Source organism: Taeniopygia guttata, chromosome 2 (genome assembly GCF_048771995.1).
Source record: "Taeniopygia guttata chromosome 2, bTaeGut7.mat, whole genome shotgun sequence".
NCBI classification, from domain to species: Eukaryota; Metazoa; Chordata; class Aves; order Passeriformes; family Estrildidae; genus Taeniopygia; species Taeniopygia guttata.
In genome coordinates, this window is record NC_133026.1 from 30,337,885 (window position 1) to 30,364,095 (window position 26,211).

Here is a 26,211-nt window from a genome sequence, read left to right on the forward strand (position 1 = left end):
TGCATATCAGATTAGATGAAGAGAGAAAAGACCAACCAACTAGTAAGAAAAATGGACCTGCTGAGATATGGAAAAACAAATATGGGTAATAACTTCTGGCTTTTTCAGTTTTCTGAATTTCACTTGCTTAGTGGCATCAAAATTGCATAGAAATTTTCAATGTCTATTGTTTCTTTGACATCACAGGTGAATTTTTAGAAGTATTATATTAGTGTCTGGAATATTACAGAATGCAGAATCATGTTTTTCAGTGTTTATTTAGAATAATAATCACAGAAAATATCCCTAGCTAATGTACTGAGAAAGTTGCTGTCATCTTAATTTCTATAGCTTGCTTTTCCAGTTCTTAAAAATTACAAAATGTATGTCAGAGTAAGGAGAAATGTCTGTTTGTTTCCTGTACTACTCATACTAAATCCATAACTCTACTTACTGATTGAGTTGACTGAACTATAAATAAACTGAAAAAAACCTGCTGTATTTACAGCTGATAAAAAGACTTTTGTGTATAGCAGTGTCTTGAACTTCAGAAAGAGTAGTAGGTTGAGTATAACTATAGGTATTGTTCTTACATAAAATACCATATTTTTATTCCTTAAATTTTTATCTGAAGTCATATAAAAAAGTATACTAGTAGGAATTTTGTTAATGAGCAATTGAAGTGAAAATGGTAATTTTCTTATCTCACTGAAAAGAACCAAAATTAAACTCTATTTTCATATAGTATCCACATAAATCTGGACTAAATAGTGATATTTGTAAGTGCTTTTTCTTTTCATTCTAATTTTGTAGTTGTCCTGAAACATCGAATTGACTCCCTCTGGTGGTTGAAATCAAGTCTCTGCATTCCAAAGAGAGCCTTTCATAGATCCCTCCTTTCTGGAGAGCACAAATCACGAAGGATATTTTCTACGTTTAGTGTTACATCATTATGAAAAATCATAGAAATAGTTTTTCTTGCTCTTATACAGTGTAGCATTAGTAGCCGGTTGGTACTGCAATGTTTTGAATTTCAAGCACAGATTTACAGCTTTTTTCAAGAAATCAAAGTAGATTGTCAAGAGAAAGTAAACACAGATATGGATAAAATAGGCTTGACATCATTTACTGTGGTGAAAAGTGAAAAAAAATGGAAAGGTGAAACTTAGATAAATAGTTTAGTAGTGATGATGCTAAGTGTGTCACATGAACAAGGTCTTTTATACCTAACTTGGAATTTTTTTCAGCTTGAGAACAGTATTTGATTTCAAAAGTAAACATCTTAGAGTTTATCTTTGCCAAGACACTCTTTTAGTATAAAAGGAATTATTCTTCAACATTTGGATTGCAGCTCTGAACCTGAGATGTCTGTCTCAGTTTTTCAAGTAATTCCCCCAAATCTCAAATGGCAAAATATGAGAAAGACTTTTTGTGATTACTTACAGCAAATAATTATGGTTTGGATCTATACTCCATAAAACCACAACTGTCTTCACATTGATGGGACAAAAATATAAGAAAGCATCCTAGAAGACTGACATTTCCTTGCTTGTGAGTTCATAAGGCTTTTCATATATTTTATATAATCTCTTTTAGTGGAGTGCCTGCCTTATATAAGGTCTCAGTAATGGCAATGAGGCCATCTGCATGGTAGTCAAAGTTGTTTCCTAAAAGACATACTCTATCTGCAGCAGAAAATAAATTGGATTGAGACCTTTAAAACCTTCACAGCCCTTTCATCAAGCTGAGAGGGACCTTCCTCAGTAACTCCTCCTTAAATTTCTGTAGAGCAGCCTGTCTTCTCTGCCGACTGACATCATTATCCATCCAACTTTGGGGCTTGAATACGACCTAATATTCCCATCAGCCGTATTAGCATTATTTGTATTTTTTATATTCTGCCGCTGCTGATTGAATGCCAGCATCTAATAAACCCTACCTTTCCTTTGCTTTGCATCATCCCTGGGACCATATAGTTGCCATTCATTTTTCCTGCCTTACCAACAGTGTTTTCTCTATTCATGGTGTCAGTTCTTCTGCTGCTACGTATCAGTGACCCAGCAGGTGGGCTCTGAAAAACAGCAAGCCACTAACTTAGTATTATCTATTCATTTTATTGCAATCTCTGTGCAAATATGCTTGGTGTTTTATGTGAGCAGAGGGAGAGAGAGTCCCCTGAGTGTGCTGCAGTTCAAGGCAATGTGGTACAAAGGGAAGCAGAATAGGAAAAAATGTGTAATACAAACACATGCGTCTTTGCCAATAAATGTCTGCAACTGTTAATTCTGCATAGAATACAGAAGAACTTTATTTCTGAGCTAGCACTGTAAGTAATATTGTGCTGTCACTTTCCAACTGTCATGGCATTTACTAGCTCATTAGAAAGATTCTTTAAAAGGCAATAATATCCTTCTGTTGGATTCTTCACCTCCTCTGGAGGAGGTTTATGTTCAGTCCTCCCTGTTGCTGTGCTTAGGATCAACATCGTTTTTAGCCCAATGCTTGTCCAAGATCAGGATGTTCCATAAATATTTATAAGAAACACTGGGATAACATAAGTTCTTCTTGATTTCCTGGGTATAATAAGTTAAGACAGATAAGCCTAAGAAGTTATGTTAGTAAATGCTAGTTTTTTCTATGCAATAAAAAGGAGAAAAACCAAACCCCTAATTATTGTAGTGTTTTGGGGAACACATACTTCCACAACAACAACAACAAAAGGAACGGGAAGGTACTGTTTTCAGTACATTTTTGGGGTGTCATCTTTTTTCCTAAAAAAACAAAGTTGCCAACAGTTCCTTGAAAGATTTGCCCTACATCTTGCCTTCCAAGGGTTTTGTTTGGAGCACTGGCTGTCACACCCCTGAAATAGCAATGCTATTTGGGGATACTTGTTCAGCAAACCTCCACCCACTGTCTTACTTTCTTGGAGCATGCTGCCCTATGATACTTCAGGACATACCTGCTGGCATGCCCAAATGGTAGCTGTTTTGATATCCTCACTTCAACAAAGAGCTTTTCCCCCCTCTCCTCTCTCTCTGCCATCACCTTGAGATTAGAATAGTGGTAGCCCCACTGTTGTGAATTATTCAGCAAGTGCAAACTCAACAATGTCACAAATGTGCCTGCAGCATTCACGGGTGGAGAAGAGATGAAAGAAAATAAGTGAAATCCTAAGTTCTGGATGTTATTTGGTACCCTTTGTAGCAGCCTTGTGTTGCCTCCAGATCAGTGATGAGGCAAAGACTGCAGGTCTCTAGAACCCTCCATGGTGCCCTTTCCGTCGTCCCTGGGACACTTGGTACACTGAGTTTTTATGTGGAATGATAGCGACACAATTGAAAACATGTTGCCTTTCTCGTGTGGGCGTGGCATCAATCATAGGTGTTTTAAAAAGGGAGGTGAGAGGAACCTTTTGTATTGTGTCTGCTCCATGTTTTTTCTTAACATTTCAGGATATGATGTTAGAATTATGTATGTATGAGAGTGCACAGACAGTTATGTCACATGTTTTCACTTTAAATAGTTAATTTTGAGTTTATATTGAAGTGACTGGAAGATACTGATAAGCTGGTACTTGCTGACTCGGAGACATTGTACCTGCATAGTTCTTTAACACCTAAGTGGTGTTGCCAAACTGAACCTGAGTTGGCATCTTCACAGGGTTCTCACTAGCAGTGGTACTGATTTTTGCACAGAAGATCCACAGTCAAAAGAACGCTGTTTTACATTCCTCCCTGACATTTTTTTTGTGCATAGATACTATGCAGAGGGCACATTAGTGTCTAATTGGTTAACCTGATGCCATAACAAACACTGATTTATTATCGTTATCTAATGGAATCATCAGTATATCATAGATTTTGGAACTTAGAATAAAGTTACATAGAAATTCTACATTTTAACTATATGTGCATTTATCTTTGCCCTGTTTTTATCCTGCCTGCAGCAGTAGTATCTATAATTTAGGGTATTAATGTTCCTTATATCAAAAAGGCTTATTCTGGAAAGTGAAGATATGCCTGTGTGCTGATGGGTGTAGAGAAACGTGTATGTAAGGGTTCTTCTAGGTGAAATATAAATAAAGTAACTCAGAACCCCAAATATAGCTCAGCTTGGATATCTTGATAACAGATCATCCCAGGTTTGAGTTTAAAAGTGTTTCACGTTCTGATGTGATTTACTGGGCACATTTGCCTTTATTCCTGTGACAGAAGTGGTTGGCCTGATATTTGTATGAACTCTGTCAGGTTCATAAGTGGAACTTTCGCTCATGTATTCAGTATAGAAGAAACAGCAAACACTAACATTTCAAAGCTTTCTGGAGATAACAAGTTAGATGGCATTTATGTTTCTACTTGTTATGAGTGTTTGATTCAAAAGCATATTTGGAGAGAAGGAATCTGATTTTAGTAAATCAATATGAAAAACCTTTGATTTTTTACAAAAGCCAGCTAACTGTAACTTCAGTGTTGGTATTTCAAGGCCTCTCACTGATATTTTAGAAGTTTGTGGTTGTCTGAGCTTCCTTTCCAGGCCCTGGGGAAATAAGAGTATGGTAAATCAAAGCCCAGATCGCTGTTTGCATTTATTTTACTTCTCATTATGACATGTATGCAAACACTTAAAAGAAATAGGAAAAAGGTATAATCATGATAAAATTCCTTTTTTCTGAACAAAGGGGAATACTTCTCTAGTTTAATTTATTACACTTCTCCTTAATACTATAAACTGAATTGAGTGCCTCATCAAGTTTGACAGTTCACTTATACTTCTGATTCAGTGATAGTACTTTTTAAAATAATTACTGACTCTTGAGAGATAATCCAAGAAAATAACTCTGGAAAATACAGAAAAAGTCTTAATTTCTCAATTTTTTTTCCCAAGTGAGAAAGTTCTAAAACTGCAAAATGCAGTTGAGTACTTAACTGCCAAAAAAAGTTCTTGTGCTACCTTTGAAAGAAATTTTCCATTTTCATATGCAGTTTTTCTGCTTTCCTTGCCCATGACAACCAAAATCCAGTGTAAGATTGAGGATGTATAATGAATCAAAAATATTTAATAACATTCAGTGACATCTAGGTGACACTTTTTTCAGTTTGATGCACTCTCCAGCATAATTGAGATAGTGGAGAAAGTGCTGATTTTATATATTGCAAAAAAGTTCTATAAGTGTCATCCTAAATCTGGATGCTTTTGTCCTCATGCTAAAATGAGATGCTCTGAAAGCTGTCTTCTTTCATCCCTATTCACTTGAGAGAGGCTCTGCATCTAGCTTCTCAGGTGGCATAAAGAAGCTTTGCCTATATTGAAGGTAACAGAAGAATGACAGATTATGCCAGCTGAGAATTGAGGTACAAGACTTTAGGACCAGAGGTGAAATGATAAAAGCATCCCATGGGAGGTAACCTAACCTTTCACAGTTTATTGATCATCTGACTTGTACTTCTGATGTCACTAGTTATTCTTAACATTTCAGCTTCTCACTCCTGCTGTCTGCCACAGAGGTCTTGCTGTGGCACCACTTCCCCCAGGAAGCTGCCAGCTGCCTCTCCTCCAGGGAACAGGCTCCAGATTAGGACATTTTCTGCACTCTGGAACACTGAACAATTGCTGTTCAGTGGCAGTTTTCATGCCAGTCTCTTTAGTCATGGCTGTTCAAAACCACTTTGCTCGCTTAATTTCCCAGCATCCTCACCACGGACACATCGCTCCTGTGTTAGCTCCTTATTCACACTGTGGCCTCACTGCCACCTTATCACTGTGCCAGGGCTGCTCTTAGATTACAGAGTGAGCAGGGTCCGTCTAATGCAGCTTCTCAGAGCAGAAATTTAACTCCTTTTCCTGTGTTTTATCCCGTGCTTGTGTCTTATTGCCTGGATAGTCCTTCTCTGTCCCATCTCCTGCCAGTTACTTTGTGGCTCACATGCCTGCCAAAATTTCCCTCTTACCCTCTGTTCCTTATTCCTGCAACTTTCAGCCTCCTACGGTATTTAATCTTTTCAGTCTTTTCAAAGATTTTTTTCAATCTGTTTCAAAGACACTATTATAGCTTTTCAGGTATGAGTGCTTTTCAAATCCTGAATGAGTTGGCACATAAATCTGGTTAAAGAAATTCTAGGTTTGAATTGTAGAGTAAATTTAAAGTATTATCTTTATTGGTAAAGGGGGTGAATCTTCCACACTTCTCAGCATTTAGGACTCTTTTCTGTAAATTCCTTAGTGCTCTGATTATGTCATGACTGACTGATGGCTAATTCTCCAAAAAGTGGTTTTACTTTCCTTGTATGAAGAGGCCAAATGGAGACAGTTTCCTTTACACTAAAATGTGCAAAATTATTCTGGTTTTTTTTTTCATTTTATGAAAAGCATATGAAATCTATGAAAAGTACTGTACAAGTTAATAATAACTTTGGGCTCTTTTTTGTAGAGCAGAGTTCAAGAGAATAGCACTGGTATAAGCTCTCATTCTCTTTTCTTTGTAATACTTCACCAAGATGCTGTCTGGGGTAAGGTGAGGCCATTTCTCTTCATAATGGTTCTTCTAGATTTTACTTGGGTTTTGTGTGTTTTCAGCAATATGTTTTTATTACCAAATACTGCTGGTTGGAGAAACTTTTCATCTGTCTTTTATCAGATGTTGTTTTATTTTAGTGTTCCAACTTCTGTAGTCCTCCTCATTTACTTTATAAACCTTAACTGCTTCTTCTGTATAAGTCTGCCTTGAACAACCAAGGCAGGAGAAGGCGGCTCACCAGCTTTATGCCCTGTTCCTATTTTCAGCCTTTTGTACTGTCCTAGCCCAACAGTGTAACTTAGACATTCCTTTGGGAAAAGGGTAACTTGGATCCCTGCAGTCCCAGCAGTCCACACAGTTCCTCTTATGTAAGAATCATAAATGTACTAGACAAGATGGTCTATAAGCCAGTCTACTAGAATTCTTCTTGATTGCATCTCAAATCACGAATGACAACTGTTCAGCTGATGGCAGCATTCCTTGTTTCAGTTCCTGAATTTAAAGGTGGCAGAAATGTTTGCCAAGAAAGGTAGCTGCTGACAAAAAAAAAAAAAGATTGCCCGTCCTGGGAGATGGTGGTAAGAAAGCGGGCTGCTTTATTTTTTGATGTTTTCCTTTAGCATTTGTGATTTGAAAGACTTGTGTTCCTAATACACCAGGAATTGAAACCAGTCACCAGAAACAGAGATTGAAATGCCATCTTTTAGTGGAAGACTTAACAGTTGTTCAGTGTTCCCATTGTAAGGAATGGTTTCAAAATGCAAAGCCTGAGGGTTAAACCAAGCTCCTTTACCTCTTTTTTACACATGCTTCAAGCATCTAAATCACTCAACAAGCATGCCATTTTTCAAGTGTCTTATTTTCTTTCCACAGAATTTCAAAAGCCCTGTGGGAAGTGCCATTTGTGGCGTATAATTGATATGGACACTCTTCTAAGACTATTTTTGTTGTTATGTTTCAAGATAAAGGCAATTTAGTATTTATAGGAAAAATAAATACATATGCCTTTTGCAATGTGTTGTAACTGAAAATTAAATATTTTTCTACTAAAATTTTGGCATATTTCCTGGAATCACTGAGCTTTCAGTAACGTTTTTAGTTAATATTCTGCAGTCTACTGTTGCATTCACCGCAGCTGACATGAGCTCAGAGAGTTTGTCTTTATTTAACCTTAGAGAGGAATCCCAGGCTTGCTATGCAGTTGGCAGAGCTATTGGGAAGGATCTGCTGTGGACTGCAGTAGAGAGAGTGAGGACAGGGTCTGAACCATGCCTGCTACCGCTTTACTCCATTGGTGATATGAAAATCCTGAGGAATAAGTGAAGTTAGCCTTTATCAGACTCTGATTAATATTTGCTTTCATTATACATTCCTTTCCTTCTTTGTCTAACATTTTTATGAATCCGGTTGCTTAGATCCTGCATCCCACTGTTCCTTGTGATGTTTGAAGTTGAGGGCACTAATTAGGACATTATTTTTTTTACCTGTAGAATATATATATAGATATATATATATATATTTGTGTAGATGGGGTTAAAAAACATAAAAAGCCCCAGTGAGAGTAAAGATTCTGCATCACCTCTGCTCTCCAGACACTTAAAATTGCAATGGCGTGGTGGTGGAGGGAAGATGCTTCAGCTAAAAGTCAAAGCTTTTAAAGACGCTGATTTTGATTCTCTGCTCCATTACTCATTTTTCACACTGATGTAGCTCCATGGAGCTGCTCTGTGTCTTTCTTGTCAGCTAGTAACAAGTAAGAATGTAAAGGGCCTGTGGCATTAGGACTGTGAAACAGACAGTAGCAAACCATTGTTTGATTGGTGATCTAACAGTTACTTATTTAGAATAATTTAACTGATGAGGTTGACTATTACTTAGTTCAGTTTTAAAATAGTAATTACCCCTAAAAGTTAATATTTGCTATGTTAGCAGTTATTAGGAGTCTTGGTGGTAAACTTACTGTTAGCAATATTTATGACAGGAAATAAATGATTGTATTTATTTGTTGGTAAACACTGGCACTGAAATTGTATTAAATATTATGTATTGATTTCTATGGATTCAAGTCTAGAACTACCCTAATATTTGTTTTCTCCCACATTAAGGAATTAAGATCAACTTGATAAAATAGATATTCCAGTGCTAGATTTATTATTTGAATGTGTGAAAATTCTAGAAAATGTGTAGCTTACCAAACTGAGCCTGGTTTCAGTTGCAGATTTTACTAATAGTGAAAGGAAATTTCCATTGTTAAAAAAATGTGAAGGTCTCCCCTCATGGTACGTTCTCTGAAAATGAAGAAATGTGATGCTGGTGCAAGATGGGAAGTATAATCAGCCTGAATCACCGTGCAGACCTGTAGAGGCTGACTTTCAGCTGGTATCTGCAAAATAAGCTGCAGGGTTCAATTTGCAAACACTATTGTGAACCAAACCCTGCAGGGTTCAGTTTGCAAACACTATTGTGAACCAGACCCTGCAGGGTTTGCTGAGCTCCAGTTACTGCTCCTAGTAAGGCTTATTATCCTGTCAAAGAAGATGTAAGAAAATCCATCTCTCCCCTTTAAACATGATAAACCTTTGTCACCTACAATGCAATTAATGTTAAAAATAGAAGAGTGCTGATGATAAGATTGTGACTTGCAGGCAATGAGCCATTGTCCAAGTACAGGATACTTATCTGGCAGGCCAGTCAGCCTACACGGTTTGCTGTCAGTTTGCTGATTGCCATTTCTCTCTGGGTTTGATGAAATATTCATGTCTTTGCTCTGCTCTGTGCAAGCACTATTGATTTCTTGTATAAACGCAGCTATATTTAGTCTAGACAAATGGAATGTGGATTGCTGCTGGATAAATGGGATGAAAGGCTGGGGGTTTGCCTGTCCGTTTCTCTTGGTCGGTGGCAATTATTTATAATCAAGAGTAGTTTTTGTATGTTAAAGGTGATTTTTCATAATTTAGTGATTAGTCTCAGAACAAAAGTAAGCACTCAGACACAATCATTCTGTTGGGATAGTGGGTTAAGAAGCCAAATTATACTGTGAGGCTTACAATCACAGTTACTAGAATTTTGTAAAAAAGGCCCAGAAAAATGTATATTTTCAGAATTTTGAGAATAAAACAGTGTGATCAGTAGAAAAGACTTGATGTCTTTTCTCTTATTTTTATAAAATCTTTTACTAATGATCATACAGTTAGAATTCAGTCCTCTCCATTTGCTGCAGTTTCAACTTATACTGCTTCAATTTTGCTGCCTCTGCTTACTAGAATATTTTTGTTTCATTTTGGTTTTCTTCTTGGAAACAAATACAGCTGCAGCAGAGAAAAAGGAGAAAATATGCTTAAAATCTTGTTCCCAAGTCATTTCCGACAGCATGTTTGTTTTCAGTTAATAATCTTATTTTCCAGTGAAGATAGCAGAGGAATAGGAACTAAAGTGAATGTGTTTGTGTTTCACTGTCCTCTTGTGGATGGAATCAGAACTGCTGGGCTTTAGTAGAGACCTTCAGCTGCTATTTATTTTCCTGTTCTAGATATGCTGCTTGTTAGTCTTTTGTTCTTTTGAAATAGATAAAGTTACACTCACTCTCTTCACTTGATGTGAAAACCAGAGCTTTACAAGTTTTGTAGTAGAAATGATGAAATCACTCTGTTCTGCTGCCTTTTAGTCCATCTGATTTAAATTAGGAGACAGAAAATACAGGCTCCTCCATTAAGTACTTTAATGTTGGATTAAGAATTTATAACATTGCTACAACAAATTGAAGTAATTCATTTTCTTATAGGCCATATATAGCTATGCTATATATATATGCTATGCTATGCTATGCTATGCTATGCATGGTGGTCACTTTCCCAAAAGCTGTATTAAAACTTCTCATTTTGTGTGTCAAATTATTTCTCCATGTTATTTCCTCTGCGTTTTCCAGGTATATTTATATGAAGTAGCCATGTATCACTGAGCATCTTTTAATGTGTAACAGTGTCTTCAGAAAAATCTACATACTAGCTTTGCAAAATCTCTTGCAGTTCAGTGGGAACTGCAAGACCTTCATCTAACGCTGAGGAAGTGTCTGGAGTGTTTATTGTGTATCATCAATAGTGCCTAGGAGATTTTCACTAAATATTGCTCCATTGGGTTATGACATGGTTTTAGAGCCTGGGTTGTGTGATAATCTGTTTAGCAGAATACTAATCTGGGAATTTTTGCAGAGAATGGAAAGGAAGTGTTGAAGAATGCTTACAGCACAGATTGCATTAAATGTTTTGAAAGGTCTGCACATTGAAAAAGTCTTTGAGTGAAATGGGTCTTTTTCCCAGTAGGAATGCTCTCTATTCTCCTTCTCCCGTTACATTTAATATGTCTATGTTTTGTTGTTTTCTTCCCACAGTGGATGTGAAGTCGGAGGTTCCCGTGGGCCTGGAGCCGATCTCACCCTTAGACTTGCGAACGGATCTCAGGATGATGGTTCCCATGGTGGACCCGATTATGCGCGAAAAGCAGCTCCAGCAGGAGCTGCTCCTGATCCAGCAGCAACAGCAGATTCAGAAACAACTGCTCATTGCAGAGTTCCAGAAGCAGCATGAAAACCTGACCCGCCAGCATCAGGCCCAGCTCCAGGAGCACATTAAGGTAGCAACATTTTTCATTTATCCCTTGCTTTATCTGCAAAGTCAATATGCTTAAGCAGACACAGAAAGGGAACAAGCCTGAACGGTTTGCTGTGACTGAGAGATGGTGTTTGAGTGCTCTTTTCTCTGTATTGTGGTGATAAAAGCCTTTTAAAGTAAAACTGCTGGCAGTGACTTGCTCACAGCAGACCAAGGCAATAGTGTGAGAGTCACTGAGCTCATGAAGCCAGCACATCCACAAAAGATCAGACTACCTATTTTACAGCCTGGATTTTCAGCTGAACTTCAATATGGCTGATTTCTCGGTATATACTGTTTTCAGTATATAAAGAGATGCTTTTTTTTGGGCTAATGTTTGAGTTTGTGTCCACAAATAAAATTGATAGGCAAGTGCATGATATTTGCATTTGTAAAATGGAGGCAGACCCTGATAGTGTTTTCACTCTTCTCTGAGTTTCCTCATATAATACAGAAAGAAAATGATTTATGGGATTGCATGCATTATGGAAAAAATGCTATAATGGATTTTGACCAGGAATTGATGATCTTGCCTTTCATTTCATTTTTCCCTCTTATCTACTTGCCATTGTGCTGCTGTGCTAAACTTCCACTTGACAGAGCTGACAATGCAGCTGAGCACAGCAACCAGAATTGGGCTGCTAACAGGCAAAGAACAATGCGAAGTTTCCAGGCATCTTTGCCAAAAGAGAAAGAAGTGAAACCACAGCAGCAGGCTGCTACCTGACACTATAGTTCAATTTGGTGACAGCCAATAATGCACTATGCCACTTAGAAGTCAGTTAAAAGATGAAAAGAAGAGTAAGCATAAAAGCAAGCACAGATCCTCAGTTACTCAAGGGGGTTGTTTTAACCCAGACTGACCTAGAAAATATTGCAAACTGCACTTTCTCATGTCTTTTTGTTCTGTGCAAGTTACAACAGGAACTACTAGCCATTAAACAACAGCAAGAACTCCTTGAAAAAGAGCAGAAACTGGAGCAGCAAAGACAAGAGCAGGAACTGGAGAGGCATCGCAGGGAGCAACAGCTTCCTCCCCTCCGAGGCAAAGAAAGAGGACGAGAAAGTAAGAGCCAATGTACCATGAATCCTAATAAGAAATGAATCTATTCCCCTTTGCATTCTCCCAGCCAAAATGAACTATGAACAGGAACGTGAAGGAAGCCTATTCCTGTGTGAAATACGTAGGTCGAGAAGTCAAGACTGTGCTTTGAGAAGGGCAGGGCCACCCACTACACCCACAGAAACACATTTCTGGCAGACTTAGAAGACTGCAGGAAAGTACAGTTTTGACAGACTTGTAGATATGCATCTCAAGAGTCAAGCTCTTTGTATAAAAAAATTAGGAAATTTGGAAGTGTAATGCTTCACACAAGAACTTTCTGAAGAGCTTATTTCTCAATACAGAAAGCACTGCAAAACAGCAAAAAATTAAATTAGTTGTTGAGCATTGTTTCAAGACTGAAAATAAATTGAAAGATTTAAGAATATCTTAGGATGAAACTCCTAAATATTTTGCTGGGACTTTTTCAAACTGTCTTGTGTTTGTTCTTGATGACATTTCATAAGGCATAACCGAGAGTTATTTCTAGCTTATATATAGCTATAAAGAAAATAACTAAAAAGGTTTGTTAGGATTTGGTGCTCACTAGAGGGAGACAGATACAAATAATTCTCTTTAGTGATGTCAGTTTGAAAATCAGGTTGAAGTATAGTGTGAAGATATTCAAAATGAAGCTGCCACAAACAGATACTGTTACTTGTCTTCCTAAATAAGCACAAGAATTAACTGACAAAGACCAAAGCAGAAAAGAGTTTTGTTTTTTCCCCTTGGCTGGAAAAAGATATCACTTCAACAGCTGTAGGTGTACCATGTCGTAGGCTTTAGAAATTAAGGTGTCCATGGTGCTTCTAGTTCTATGAAGAACAATGAGCTCATTAAGAAATTTCCATCTTATTGACCTAGAAATATGAGGGTGTGGAAACAAAAGGTTCCTCTGAGTAGTATAAAAAATATCAGCCTCCATATAAACAGTTAGGCTTTATTAGTGCTCCTGCCAGAGGATGAGCAGAGATGTGACCTCAAGGGTTCCCTTCTCGATTGGAGCTTGCTGGGTGGCTGTTCAGGATATAACAGCCAGCCAAGCAGCTTGTGACCCCTCCAGGCCCAGCCCCAGAGTTTGTTGGTGGTGATGATCTTTTTAATGAGTAGAGGAGAGAAGGGAGTTGTAGTCAGGGAGTTGGGGTATGAAGCAGAGCAGTAGTAGAGGTATTTTTTGGGCAGTGGGTCACATGGGACATGCTCAGCATCTCAGTTGTAGTGTGTCAGGGCTGGCTAACCAAATACTTAGAGTATCAAAAATGCCTTAGTGCTGCACCTTTGAAAGAAATGAGGTGTCATCCCTTTTTTTCTCACTGATTATGGAAGACCAAACGATTTTTTGTTTTCATATCTTTTTTTCCTCAATGAACACCATTCTGGCTATGCGTAAAGAAGCATGTCCCATGCTGCAAGCTTGAATTGGCAGTTTAACCTTACATGCTCTACTTTTTGTTCTCTTTTGAGCTAGCCACTAAGATAGGTCAAAATGCAGTCTCCCCACTCTTCCAGACTTCACACGTAGAGGCTCTTAAGGGGCTCCAATTAAAAGCCTCACTGCTTGCTCTTTTTGCAGTGTTCTGCTTATAACCAAGGACAATTTCAGAGGACAATTTCTCTGTGTTGCTACTATTACTTTATTAAATGAAAAAACATTCATTACTAAAAACTCAAACTGACCTTTTGTTACTGTCTTTTTAATTCTGTTGTTGGTTTTGTATTCAGATTGTTGGAGACTATCAGGAAATAATTTAAATTCTTTAGATACATCTGGCCCTGGATAAATGGCCTCATCTACTGTTGAAATATTCCTTATGACTTCACTGGATTTTTGGGTCATAGCCAGCTTCAGGCTTCCAAAGACAAGCATTTAATACAAATGCTATCTCATTTTGACTTTTTCCAACAATATTTAGTTTATAATTTACAAAACTTTCAGCAGTAAGGCATAGAGTCTGTTTTGGGATTTGTTTTCTTTAAAAAGGTAATTTTTTTCAAGTAAAGATACGATGCATTTAACTCTGTGTTTCTTAGGGGCAGTGGCCAGTACAGAAGTGAAGCAGAAACTTCAAGAGTTCCTGTTAAGTAAATCAGCTACAAAAGACTCTCCAGCAAACGGGAAGAATCATTCCATGAGCCGTCACCCCAAGCTCTGGTACACGTATGTTCAATATTAAGCTGCTTCCTTGTCTTGTTGAGGTATCAGCTAAAACTTGGCAGAATGCTTTTCCAGCAGAGGTGTTGAGAGTCTGCCTCCAGAGCAAGGCAGCAGTTCAACCCAAAGATTAACAAAAAGCCATAAGTGTTATACTTCTGTTTGAACTCAGGCATATTCAGTATTTAGTGGTGAGATGAGAACTATACAGAACAAGACCCTCTCAAAAATTTGTATAATTGTTTTTATTTCAGCTGGTTCATCTGTAGCATCTATAGCTGTTGCTATCACAAACTTTACAACTATACCTGTCATTTTTCCAAGTATCTTAATTTTTGCAGTTAGAACAACTTTGTGTTTGTCTTACTTGGATTTTGAATCAATTACAAAACATTTCCTTTTGAAGAAATGCTGCTTTGATTCCAGTGAAGTCGCTTGAATGGTGTTAGTAATTCACAAAGATTTTGAGAAAGACAGTGGTCATTTGACTTTTCTGACTCATGGATTTTAGCATCTGGACTATATATTCTTATGATAACTTGGCCTTGACGAGAATCTGCTTAGACCATGGAAGCAAGTGATTTTGCTGAGTCCTTCAAACGGTGTGTTCGCATGTTAAGAGTTCACAGTTTGGAAGTTTTTATTCCCCGCATAAATGAATCCAACAAAATTAACTCAGCGTTTCTGAAAGACTTCAATGTCATGCTCGCATTGACCTTCAATAGGACAAGCAGAAATGCATATGGTACACTAGATTTCCATCTTTTACTTATGCTTTTTAAAAAGGATTGCTGAAGGCTGGCCCTTGGGGTTTGCGTTCTGAGCTAAGCAGAGCATTTTGGCAAAATGATTTAATATGTAATTACATTGTGTTTCGTGGAGATACAGTAATTCATTATTTTTTTTCCTTCTAAATAATGTGTAAGTGTCTCTTGAATATGTAAGATTTCTGGACTTTCCAGATGACTGAGTATGAGGAGCTCTGCAGAGGATGCTTTCTGCTACACTACAGAAAGTAGTATTTCTTCTCATGAGAGAGACATATTATTGATTAATCACACTGCATTGGAAAGACAAGCAGAGTCTCTAAAAGGCCAAGTAAAATGATGTTTAGCTAAACACAAAGTTTGAAAGTTTTTCTCCTTTCCCTCTCTCCCTCTTGAGATAAAAAAATCAACCAATCCTCCCCCCCACCCCCTAAAACAGCAAAAAACCAACCCCTGTTTCTGAGCCATATGATGTAATTTCCACGCGGTTGTTCAGAAATCTCTGCCCACAATATTTCTTTCATCCAGCAGTTGTCAGAAAACATTCTTCAGCTTGAAGCTTCTCTGCTGACATGTGTGCTACATGCTGCAGAATGGTGTGCTCACAAAATTTACAAATTGAACTTAAAGTCAAGGTTTCATTTACCTTGTCCACTAAATAATTTGGGGAAGGGGGGATATCCAAGAGATAATAATTCAATATTTCTGGTTATTTTAGACAAGCCCTCCTTCCCTGAAAATCCCTCACATTTTGATAGAGAAGGCTTGTTCAATATACATCTATTTGTATGTGAAAAACAAGCCTTAAGTGGCTTTTGCTGTGTGTCAGCTGATTAATATTAAAAAGCAACCACCTGAATTGGTCAATTCCCCAAACTGTAGACAGACCCTGTCTGTAGATCAACAGGAATCTTATCCTATGTGACTTCTGTAATGAGTACAAAAAATACATTTTTGGGAATCCCAAGGAGTTCCATAACTTACTGTAAGAGTGAAATTGGTTACATGAGCCTGTGGTTTGTGCACACGTATACGAACAAGAACATAAACACAGCTGAGACGTGTACAACATGTGTGGATAGTTACTGCTGGTCACCTCAGTGACAGCTAATTTGTGACCTCTCTGTCTGCTGCAGGGCTGCCCACCATACCTCACTGGATCAAAGCTCTCCACCCCTGAGTGGGGCCTCGCCACCATACAAATATACTTTACCAGGAGCACAGGATGCTAAGGATGATTTTCCACTTCGTAAAACGGGTGAGTTAGCGTTGTTTATTTGAGCCCCTTGCCCAGCAATTCTCCCAACTTTTATTTTTACCAGGCTGTTCATTAGCAAGGCATATATCATATTCCACAAGTTCAAGATGATACTATGAGCAAGTTCAAAGATCCAGACTGCATATTTCCAAGGTCAGCCTGGCCACATGGTACCAAGAGTTGGTATTTCCCAGTGCTGACAGATAGTGCAGGCTTCAGTTCTGATAAATTTTGTTTCTAAAGAAATCATCATTTTATGGATCTTTATTTTCTTTGCCTTTCTTCTGGCTTTAATAACTCTCTCTGCCCTGCTTAGTAGATAAAATATCTATCTTCAGATGGTATTCTGCTTTTTTGACAATGTTTTTCAGGGCATTTTGAGGGGAAATCATGGAAAGAGGAGAAATTGGATTAATACTGCATTTTTTGTCATTGATTTCAGAGTTTGTATGCATATCACAGAATATTCTGAGCTGGAAGAGACCCAAAAGTATCATGGAGTCCCACACTTCAGTGAATAGCCCATACAGGGATTGAGCCTGTGACCTTGCCATTATCAGCACTGCTCTGTGCCCATTTTGCATGTCTTCTGACACATAGAAAATGTTCTTTTGAGGGTTTTAGAATATTTTAGAAGATCTAACAATTGAATAGATTATATTGACAGCAGGTGAAGTGTAGAATTAGCTTTTTCTGCACCATAAAGAAAGCTAGAATGGCGGTGGAGTCCATGTGGCTGTTGCCTCAGGACCTTGGTGCAGTGACTGGTATCCAGGAATGCAGGGAGACACTCAGAGGAGGGGGGAAAAAGGAAAAGAAAACATTAGATCGCTTATTGCATGAGTCTGCTGTTGAGTGATATAGTTACGTTCAGAGAGAAAGTCTGACCCCCTACTGTGCTAACAGCCTTTGAATGCGATTTTGCCACTGGGAGATTGAAAACTAACTGCAAAACTGACTTGAAAAGAAGTGGCATTTGCAACCAGAAGATATTCAGAGAGAAAATCCAGCCTGTATCTAATACTTTGGGGCAGACTCTCTAAGCTCATATTATATCCCCAAATATTTTCAAAGGAATGGAAGTATGAAAAGCAAAATGCTAATTTATTCTAGATGAACTACTCTCTGTACAATATGGTGGCAATATAATAAGATTCTATAAAATCTTGTTAAGGCCGTTGAACACTATAAATCCTTATGTGGTTCTCTGCTTAGTACCACTGTACAACATATATTTTCTAAGTCAATAGACTATACATTTTCATTTTTTGAACAAAAAGATACATCCTTTTGTTCATCTTCTGAATGCTGCAAATTCATCTACATGTATTTGAAATGCAAGCTTTAATTTTTCTTCCATGTTTATGTATCTTAAACATTATGATTGATATTTATGATGTGTCAGCCTGTTGATCTGTAAAACAAAACATTTTCAAACTTTGTAACAGTAAAGTTCTTGTGCAGCTGCTAATACTTTTATATCTCTGTGGGGGTTTCAAAATATTCCTTAATTCAATTCCCATTGTCTGCATAAGAGGACTATAATATAATTAAATCCAGATGTTTTCTATATGTTATTCCAAATATTTGGGCATGGAGTGCATCAGTTCCAAAATTGAACAAAGGACATGATGACTCTCTGAAAAGATATCTACAGAACAAATAGACAAATACTAATATAATCATTAATATAAACGTTTCTATGACATTGACATAGTGATTCTGATAAGCAAATATAAATGAAGTGTACAGCATGTTGTATGTTACCGACAGAGGATATTTGATATCTCTCCATATCCGTGAAAATAGCAACTGCTAATATCCTGTTTACATATCCAGTCTCTCTGTGTGCTAGAGATGTTTAATTCCAGTCTTAGCAACATCCCCACAAAGTTTTCAATGGTTGTTCATCAGGTTGAGTGTAAAAGCAACAGGAATCAAATCGACACAAGTCAAATGACCCTAAACTGATCTCGGTGGCTACAGGGCCATCCTCCAGGCGGAGGGGACATTGTGGAGCCTGTGTCATCCTCACGGGACCTTACTAGACAAAGATGTCCCACGAACACTCATGTATATGGACAGGCTGTAAGCCTGCAGAAATCTGACCTTTGCCATGAGGGGTGAACCTCTTTTCCTTCCCTTTAGGCTATGAGCGCTTATTGCCACTGGCTGCTGGCAAACTCTCTGTGGTGCTGAACCTGCGTGAAGTCAGCAATTCATATGAAAGCAGACCCCACATTCCTTTCAGCCTTAAGAAAGGAATACCTGTTGTGACTTAATTACAGCTTTGTTTTGCTTTCTAGGTTACTTAAAAAAAAAAAATCTTTATAATATAAGATACAGAGGTATCTTTCTCTTCCCCCACTTTGTTAAAATGTAAGATAATTCTGATTGAATCAGGTACTCTGAGATCAGATTTAATGGGAAACAAAGCTGAATGACTCTTCCCTGACATCCTAATGTATTTTTCAGTGCTAAGGGAACACCAAGTGTCACACAGGCATAGTAAATCATGAATTTTGCTTGCTTACTTTCTTGTACAGTAATCCATTTAATCTTTGCTTAATCAGTCCTGAAGTGGCATCTTCTTTTTAATCTTCTAAAAATTATTTCCGAAAGAACAAAGGAAAATATTTTCTGCAGCTTTTACTCTTCTAGTATCTAGAATGGTGGAATGCTTAGATAAATAGGGAAGGACCTAAGAGTCTTGCTCTGTCAGTGTTTAGGTACCAGAGTTAACATCCTAGTGCAGTGACTGTGGTTACTCAACAAGTCTCAGCCATGTGAATTGTTCCTTTCTGTACAAGATGCAGCAGAAGTTTTCAGCAGTGGGCTTCAGAAAGTTTAGCTGCATGGAGGATTGGGACTGTCCTAGGGGCTAGAGGCCAGGATATGCAACTCTTTGCACAGCTGCATTCAGATGGTTGGTGTTGACAGACTTTGAAAAGAACAGAGCAAGGGGAGCTATTGCTTCACTGGATAGATAAATACACCACGAGAAGCTACACATCTGTAGCTATGAGCAGAATTTTGTGTAAACAGCATAAGATCAAATTTTCAAAATCCCCAAAACTTGCACTATGGTTACCAGTTGTAAAATGTTTTCTGCAAAGCACCCAAAAGCCTGAGCAGCACATGGCTCATTAACTTTCAATGAGACTAATGCATCTAAATTACCAGAGAGGTTTGAAAATACCTCCCTATTACTGAACACTTTTGAAATTCATACTGACTGTTTTAAGAGCTCTGACGGGAGCCATGTACTTTTGAAAATCGGATCATTTAATAACGGGGAACTTTTGCTTGTTGTGCTCCTCTATTCTGTGACTATCTGTCCAGGAAAATATTATCCCCTGTATGAGGATACAAAACAACATAGGTTTTGTAGGGTAGAAGAGCTTTTCAAATTTTTTTTTTTTCCTATTTTTTCTTTTACCTTTTTAAAATGTAGAAGTTCTGGCAAATGGCCCTAACAGTTGCATTTTCTCCAATCTCTAAAATTTCATTTTTTGTATGCGAGTGTTGATGTAAACCAGCAAAAGCAAGTAAGTTCCAACAAGGGTTAAGTCTCAGGACAAAGCTCTATACTTTTAAAAATATTGCTGTAGGTGGAATTTCTGCATTTTATTTCATGTTTTGGCTTTTATTGGAAGAAATTCCTGGGGACATCATCATATCAAGTATGAACTGTTTTTTCTTTCCCAAGTTTAGCACAATCATGGAAGAATGGGAATGTCAATCAGTATTTCTATTTATTTTGGTTTTGTGCCAGTTGACTCTTTCTTTGCAGATGGAGTTGTATGCTTATGACTTGCACTGGGCTTAGGGATCTGAAGATCTCTCACAATGTAACAATTTGAGAAGGTGTTTGTAGCTCACTTTCCAAAAATTGGAAGCATACTCAATGTAAGCATAGCATGGGGGTCTTTTTAATAACAAATAGTACGAGGTTCTTCCTTGGATGGGAGAAGTTGTGTAATTCCATACAGGAAAAAAGAGGAGATGAAGGATTGTTTAATATTGTGGTGAAAGAGAGGAAGAAGGCTGTCCTGTACAGCCATGATGATCACTCTGTAAAAACCATATTAAGTTAACCTGATTAGGCAGTAGAATAACAGTGCAGCTCTTGTGTAAATGAGAATGAAAGATTCCTGAATGAGAACTCAGCAGACGTAATTTTTTAAGAAAAGAAATTAATTAGAATATTTCCTTACAGTTTTTTGTGCACTTAGTGACTCAGTAATTTACTGGAGCAGTTTAAAATCAGAGGAAAAACATTTTGTGTGTGAAGGTTTTTCTCCTTCACCCTTTTGTGCCACCAAATTTTCTGTTTTCATTTTCTAGGAAAACACTCTTTTGTGATGTAACAGTATATGAAAAAGCTGGATTTCTTTTGGTTTTCATTAAAAAAAAGGCTTAGACTATCCCAAACCCTCAATTACCATGTCTGCCAAAATGAGGAAGTCCAGCTCAGAGAAGTGCTATTTTTCTCTGAATTTATGAGAGAGAACAATAAATGGGAGAGGCACTTTGTTTATTGAAGCAAGGAAATGAGGCAAACATATGATTCTCCTAATTTTATCCCATTTTCCAGGGATGCTAAGCATTCCTGCCTGTCCAGAGTCCTTGTTTTTCTGGGTTGGTGAACCATCTCAACAAAAATGGACTAGGTAATATGCCCAGAAGAAATCAGGACTTATCGCAGTGAGAAGAAGGAAAGATATTTTGAGTCGTCTTCCCATTAATCACCAAATACTTTCAGCCTTCCTAAATTCAGTATCAATAACTTCAGAGCATGTAATTAGTATGTAGTAGGAAGTTTTAGAAAGAGAAAAAACTTCCACTTGCAGAGTGAATCGGAGTGATTGTAGCTACTGTGTGGGGCTGCTCTTGTCTCCAGCCCATCAGAGCACTGCAGCCTCCCCAGCTAGGGCTGAGGAGGGATGTCCTGTCATTCTGATTGAGCTCAAGTTAGAGGAAAATTTATTTGAGATATCTTAAAACGAAATAAAAATTGGTGCTAGGGTTGGCTTAATTACGCTGTCAAAGAGCAAAGAACTTGTGTAGGTATGCTTTAGTATCATGAAAGCTGTCAGGGCCTGCAACAGGATTCAACAGGAGCAATCACCAGAATGATTCTCATGAAGATCATCATAGTCTTCCCATCAGTGGAAGGTTGTTCCTCCAATGTATTTTATTTAACACTTACTTTTAATTGCAGAAAGCAAGTTTTTTGTGAGTGGGTAGAAAATTTACTCAGTTTCTGGATTCAATGGCTTTCTCTTTTAGAAAAAATCCCACTCCATCATGTTCTGTTTTGCCAGTAATTATGATGCTACTGACCCTTCTTCATAACTAAACTAATTATTCAATCCTGATCAAATACTTAGTTCTTTTACTGATCAGTGTTTAACCAAAATTGAATTATGAATTATGAAGTTCTGCTTCATGTGAGAACATAAAATCTTTCTTACACTATGTTTTCAAAAATGCTTTATAAATTAGCATTAAGAAGTACCTTGCACAACTTTGTGATAAGCAATTAAACAGATACTAGGCACCTTTTTGACTTTTGAACCTAAAGAAACACCTTCAATAAGCAAGAAGGAGCAGTTCTAAAATCTAAAGCATTTTAAGAGCGTAATGTCCATTGAAAATGAAGTGGAATGTTTTTAATGGGGATTTCAAAGCTTATTATAACCCTCTGGATAAATAAGTTGCAAAATACTCAATATAAAATTTGAGACTCTTTGAAGTCAGTAGAAACTGTCCTGCTTGATTTCAGTAGGACAAGGAATTTTCTTCCACTGTATCTAGAGCAGGGACAGTTGAAAACTTTTAGAAAAGTAAACAAGAACATCTAAAGATGAAAAAACAGAGAAGTGAAATGTGGAAATCACATGGTATGGGATCATCCAAAATAGAATATATTGGTTAGTAAAGACTGCACTTCTCCAAAATTCTGCAAAACATAGTTTCACTGAAAAATTTATTCAAACCCACAACTCTAATTAAGGGGTTTAGCTGCCAAATAAGATGTTGTGGCTAAAGCCAAGTGAGTATTACAGAGCCATTCATGAGCAAAGGCATAAGCTTTGTACTTTGCTTTTGATTTTCTCATGGGAAAGTAATATAAATGAGAGTGATACCGCCCCGTTGGCTTTAACTGTTAGAAATGCAAAGCATGCTGAAATTGTACATAATTCTCTTCCAAAGGAAAGGAAGTAGCATTTCAATGGTTTTCCTCAGTGTCTCGAGTTATGGTGGTGCACAATTATTCTTGTTAAATTACTCTACCAGATGGAAGGCTACATTGAATATTTAGCTAATTAAGTTGTAGAGGACTGGAATTATATCCCAGAGCATATAGAATCTATCTAAAAGTAAATTTATTTTAATTCCGTATGGTTGTAAAGGTATAGTATGGATGTCCAACTAAGACTTCAAATGTGGGGTTTTTTTTCTCACTTTGCTTAACATGAAGAGATGTTTTCACAAAGTTGGCCTTGCCTACAGAAGTTCAAGAACACAAACATGTCTTGAATGCCCACACAACTTTGGAGCCAATTTTATCTTAATTTTTCTTCAGTGATGCTGAATTGCCTTCCTACTTTTGAGATGAACTTGGCCAATGGTTCTCATCTGCTAGGAAAGCAAGATGTACTGTGTTTTGGTTGCTTTTGTTTTCTTGGCAACCTGTTGCCTTTGGACAACTCCAGAGTACGTTTCAGCAGTCTAGACCTAACCAGCTCATGTTTACTGATGATACTGATGCCCTGCTAAACTGGGGGGAGAAGATAATGGTGTTTCATCATGAATTTCTGAAGACCGATGAAATATTGGACTGTACATTTTGCCTGACATGAGTTATCACTGCTGGATTTTTTCCTAGATTAAAATCAGGGGGATTTAAACACCCTATGAACTAGTTATTTCTTTTATGGGTCTTGGGGAACAACATAATCATGAACATGATTATTCTTTAAAAAATAGATTATGTATCTAGGGGTCAAATGGTGACCATGGCAAAAGCTAGAACTAACTGGTGTAGACGGTCACAAGAAAGGGTAAGAATTACCAGTGGAGACCTAACCAGAAGGACTGCAGTCATGTGTATCTTAATTTATTAATTGAATTATTAGCATTCAAATGAGGGATGCCCTCTATTCAAGTGCTTGTTTCATCTTCTTTTCTTGTCTACATCTCCTGAGAACTCAGATGCAAGTTGGATCCAGAAAGTGCTATAAAGGTGTAATAAAATTACAGAATTTGACGACATGGAGATCAGATGAAAATTAATTTTAAACTATCCTTATTCCTTAATTCTATGGTTCAAGACAGTATAGTAGTATTTGCTAATTAATCCCCTACTTTATTGGAAAAGGATATTATTTTGCCTGTAAGAAGATTAAGATGAACATGACATACCAGTTAAAATGTCGTGGTTTCGGCAGACTTGAGAAGCAATGAAGATTCATAAGGCCAGGTAAAACCACGGCCTTCTTGAAACTGCTGTATAACCCTGTGGTGCAAGGAGATGCTGTTTCTTTACTAAAAACCAGAATTAGTTAAAAATTCTATTGAGAGACCTGTTCTTTTGCCTTACAGGTTACATGAAGAACATATATCAACCGGAAATAATACATCATACTGTTCAGATATTCAAGATCAACAATTTTGGCTAAATCCAAGCAGTACTATAAGTAATTTCTAAATCTAACTCAATAAATTGTGCCCAGAAAGATAACACATTATCCATGCAAACATAACTTGTTTGCATGGATAATGAAACAAATATTTTATGTTTCATACAGACTGCAGTGAATAACAAATAAAAGTTAGATATTTAAAGCATCTTCAGGAACTATTTAATTTTTGAACCTGCTTTAAAAAATTAATAGAAAATTTCTAATCTTGTTAAATTGGTTTCCTTAGCCTGAAGAGAGCAGAAGGGCTACAAGATCCCCTGTAATCTAATTAGCTCTTAGTTTGTGTTTCACTAAACCTGTTTTTTTATTTAGGACATGGATATTTACCTTAGTCTGAAAAAATAAAGCATTCTACCTTTTACAGAAGTAAAATAAAGCAAAGGACTAAAGGGTTTCACATATGACCAGCACTCCCCATAAAGTGAATGGTTGTACAGGAAACAGTTTCAGTAGATCCTGAAAACGCATTAGGTGATGCAAGCCAGAAAAACAAAGCATCTCCATCCTGTATTGCTCTATCTGGTTCTCCTGCCTTGTTGGGACCACCCAGCAGTCAGATCCATGTAGTTCTTGGAAGAGTTTTAAAGGGCATGTGTAAATAGCTTTCACTCTCATTAATCTAATTTAAAACTCTTTCAGAAGTGGCATTTTCAATCATCAGAATTGAGAAGTCATTGAACCCACAGAATTATACTACATGCAGATTACTACCATCTTCTAGTCTGTCATCCAGTGGGGAGAATGTCCACATGTACATTGCCCAATATTGTCTTCCATTAGGATGTGGCCTTCTACAGCGATGTCAGTCAGTCATGTATGAAGACAAAGAGGTACCACCCATCTTGCCTATGCTTTATTATAATCATGTGGAGGTGGCTGAAACATGGTTGCTGCCTACAGGAAGCCAGAGCAGCAATCAGAAACTTCATTCAGAGCAGAGAATAGTTACGTGATTGTGAGAACTTCATCTGTAAAGGCTATGAGACCTTTGAGACCATCTGTGTCTCTCAGGACTCATTCACAACTCTTCACAAAGCAGCTGAGGAAACTGGAAACAGCTTTTGTCCCTGACCTGTGTCTCTCTGCCTGTCTAGCTTTCTGACAGGCTTTGGTTGCATCCACAGTTGCTGAGGAAGCCCAGATTATCTTTGCATTTATGCTTTCTGGTGGTGTTTAGGGCTGTCTTGTGCATTTGATTCTGCCTGCTTCAACTGAAGGGGAAACTGGTCCCACAGCCTTCAGACCAGCTTCTTAGGAACCTAAGATATGACTGTTCTGGTTGACTTTATTGCAGTATTAATGTGGGACTTGACCTTTTCCTTGGTCTCCAGACCCTGGCATAGCATAGGCAGGCAGGCTGTTTCATTATTTATTTATATTGCCAGGGTGACTGGGAGCCCACTGCACCCAGGAACCTATTGAGCTATGCAATGGACCCAACAAAATAAGGATCTGTTCACAGTGTGTTTTCTTCCAATTCTGCCCTTCCTGCTTCAGGCTAAATCACAGCAGAAATCGCCGAGTTATCTCATTATCCACATGCAGTATCTTAATTGAAAATATTCAATTCTCAGAGTGCTAGAAAGAAACTTGACAAAGGATAAACCAGTCGTGTGCTGGCAATACCCCCACTGTGCTAACCAGTGCCATCTTAATGTTTGTTTTGCATTTCTGATGGCCTGTACCCACACATCATCATTTTGTGATGTAACTTTGAGCTATCTTAGGCATGGGGTGTTATCGTTGTGTGTTGTTCAGCACAAAATCCTTGCCTGTACATGAGTCTCTAGTACAATAATATTTCAAAAAAGCAACCTTTGTGGTGTGAATAAACAGATTTCTTGTATTCAATTACTGATGCTTGTTAGATATGAGCCAGAAAAAACCCAAACACCTGCATGGAGTACAGTACAGGTTATATTTAAATCAGTACATGCAAGTCTTCACAGGTTAAAAAAATTATAGCTAAAGAAATAGAGAATACCTGTGAAGATTTGCTTGAAGATCTTGAAGTCTTTTGTTTTTAATTGTTTTTGGTCACCTAATTATGTTATGGAAGTTTGGGTTGCTGTTTT

The 26,211-nt window shown here is 37.6% G+C and overlaps 1 protein-coding gene across 18 annotated transcripts in view; it reads left to right on the forward strand.

Moving 5' to 3' along the window:
* Nucleotides 1-26,211, forward strand: part of HDAC9 (histone deacetylase 9) — a 458,175-nt gene that overhangs the window by 219,849 nt on the left and 212,115 nt on the right. For 10 of the 18 annotated variants that reach the window (XM_032746695.3, XM_032746699.3, XM_032746701.3 and 7 more), the window contains 4 exons: nt 10,887-11,128; nt 12,061-12,211; nt 14,279-14,405; nt 16,303-16,424. In XM_032746695.3, the coding sequence (XP_032602586.1) occupies nt 10,887-11,128; nt 12,061-12,211; nt 14,279-14,405; nt 16,303-16,424 (642 nt within the window). The remainder of the gene's footprint in view (nt 1-10,886; nt 11,129-12,060; nt 12,212-14,278; nt 14,406-16,302; nt 16,425-26,211) is intronic. The other 8 variants (XM_032746692.3, XM_032746697.3, XM_032746704.3 and 5 more) reach the window with 3 other exon arrangements.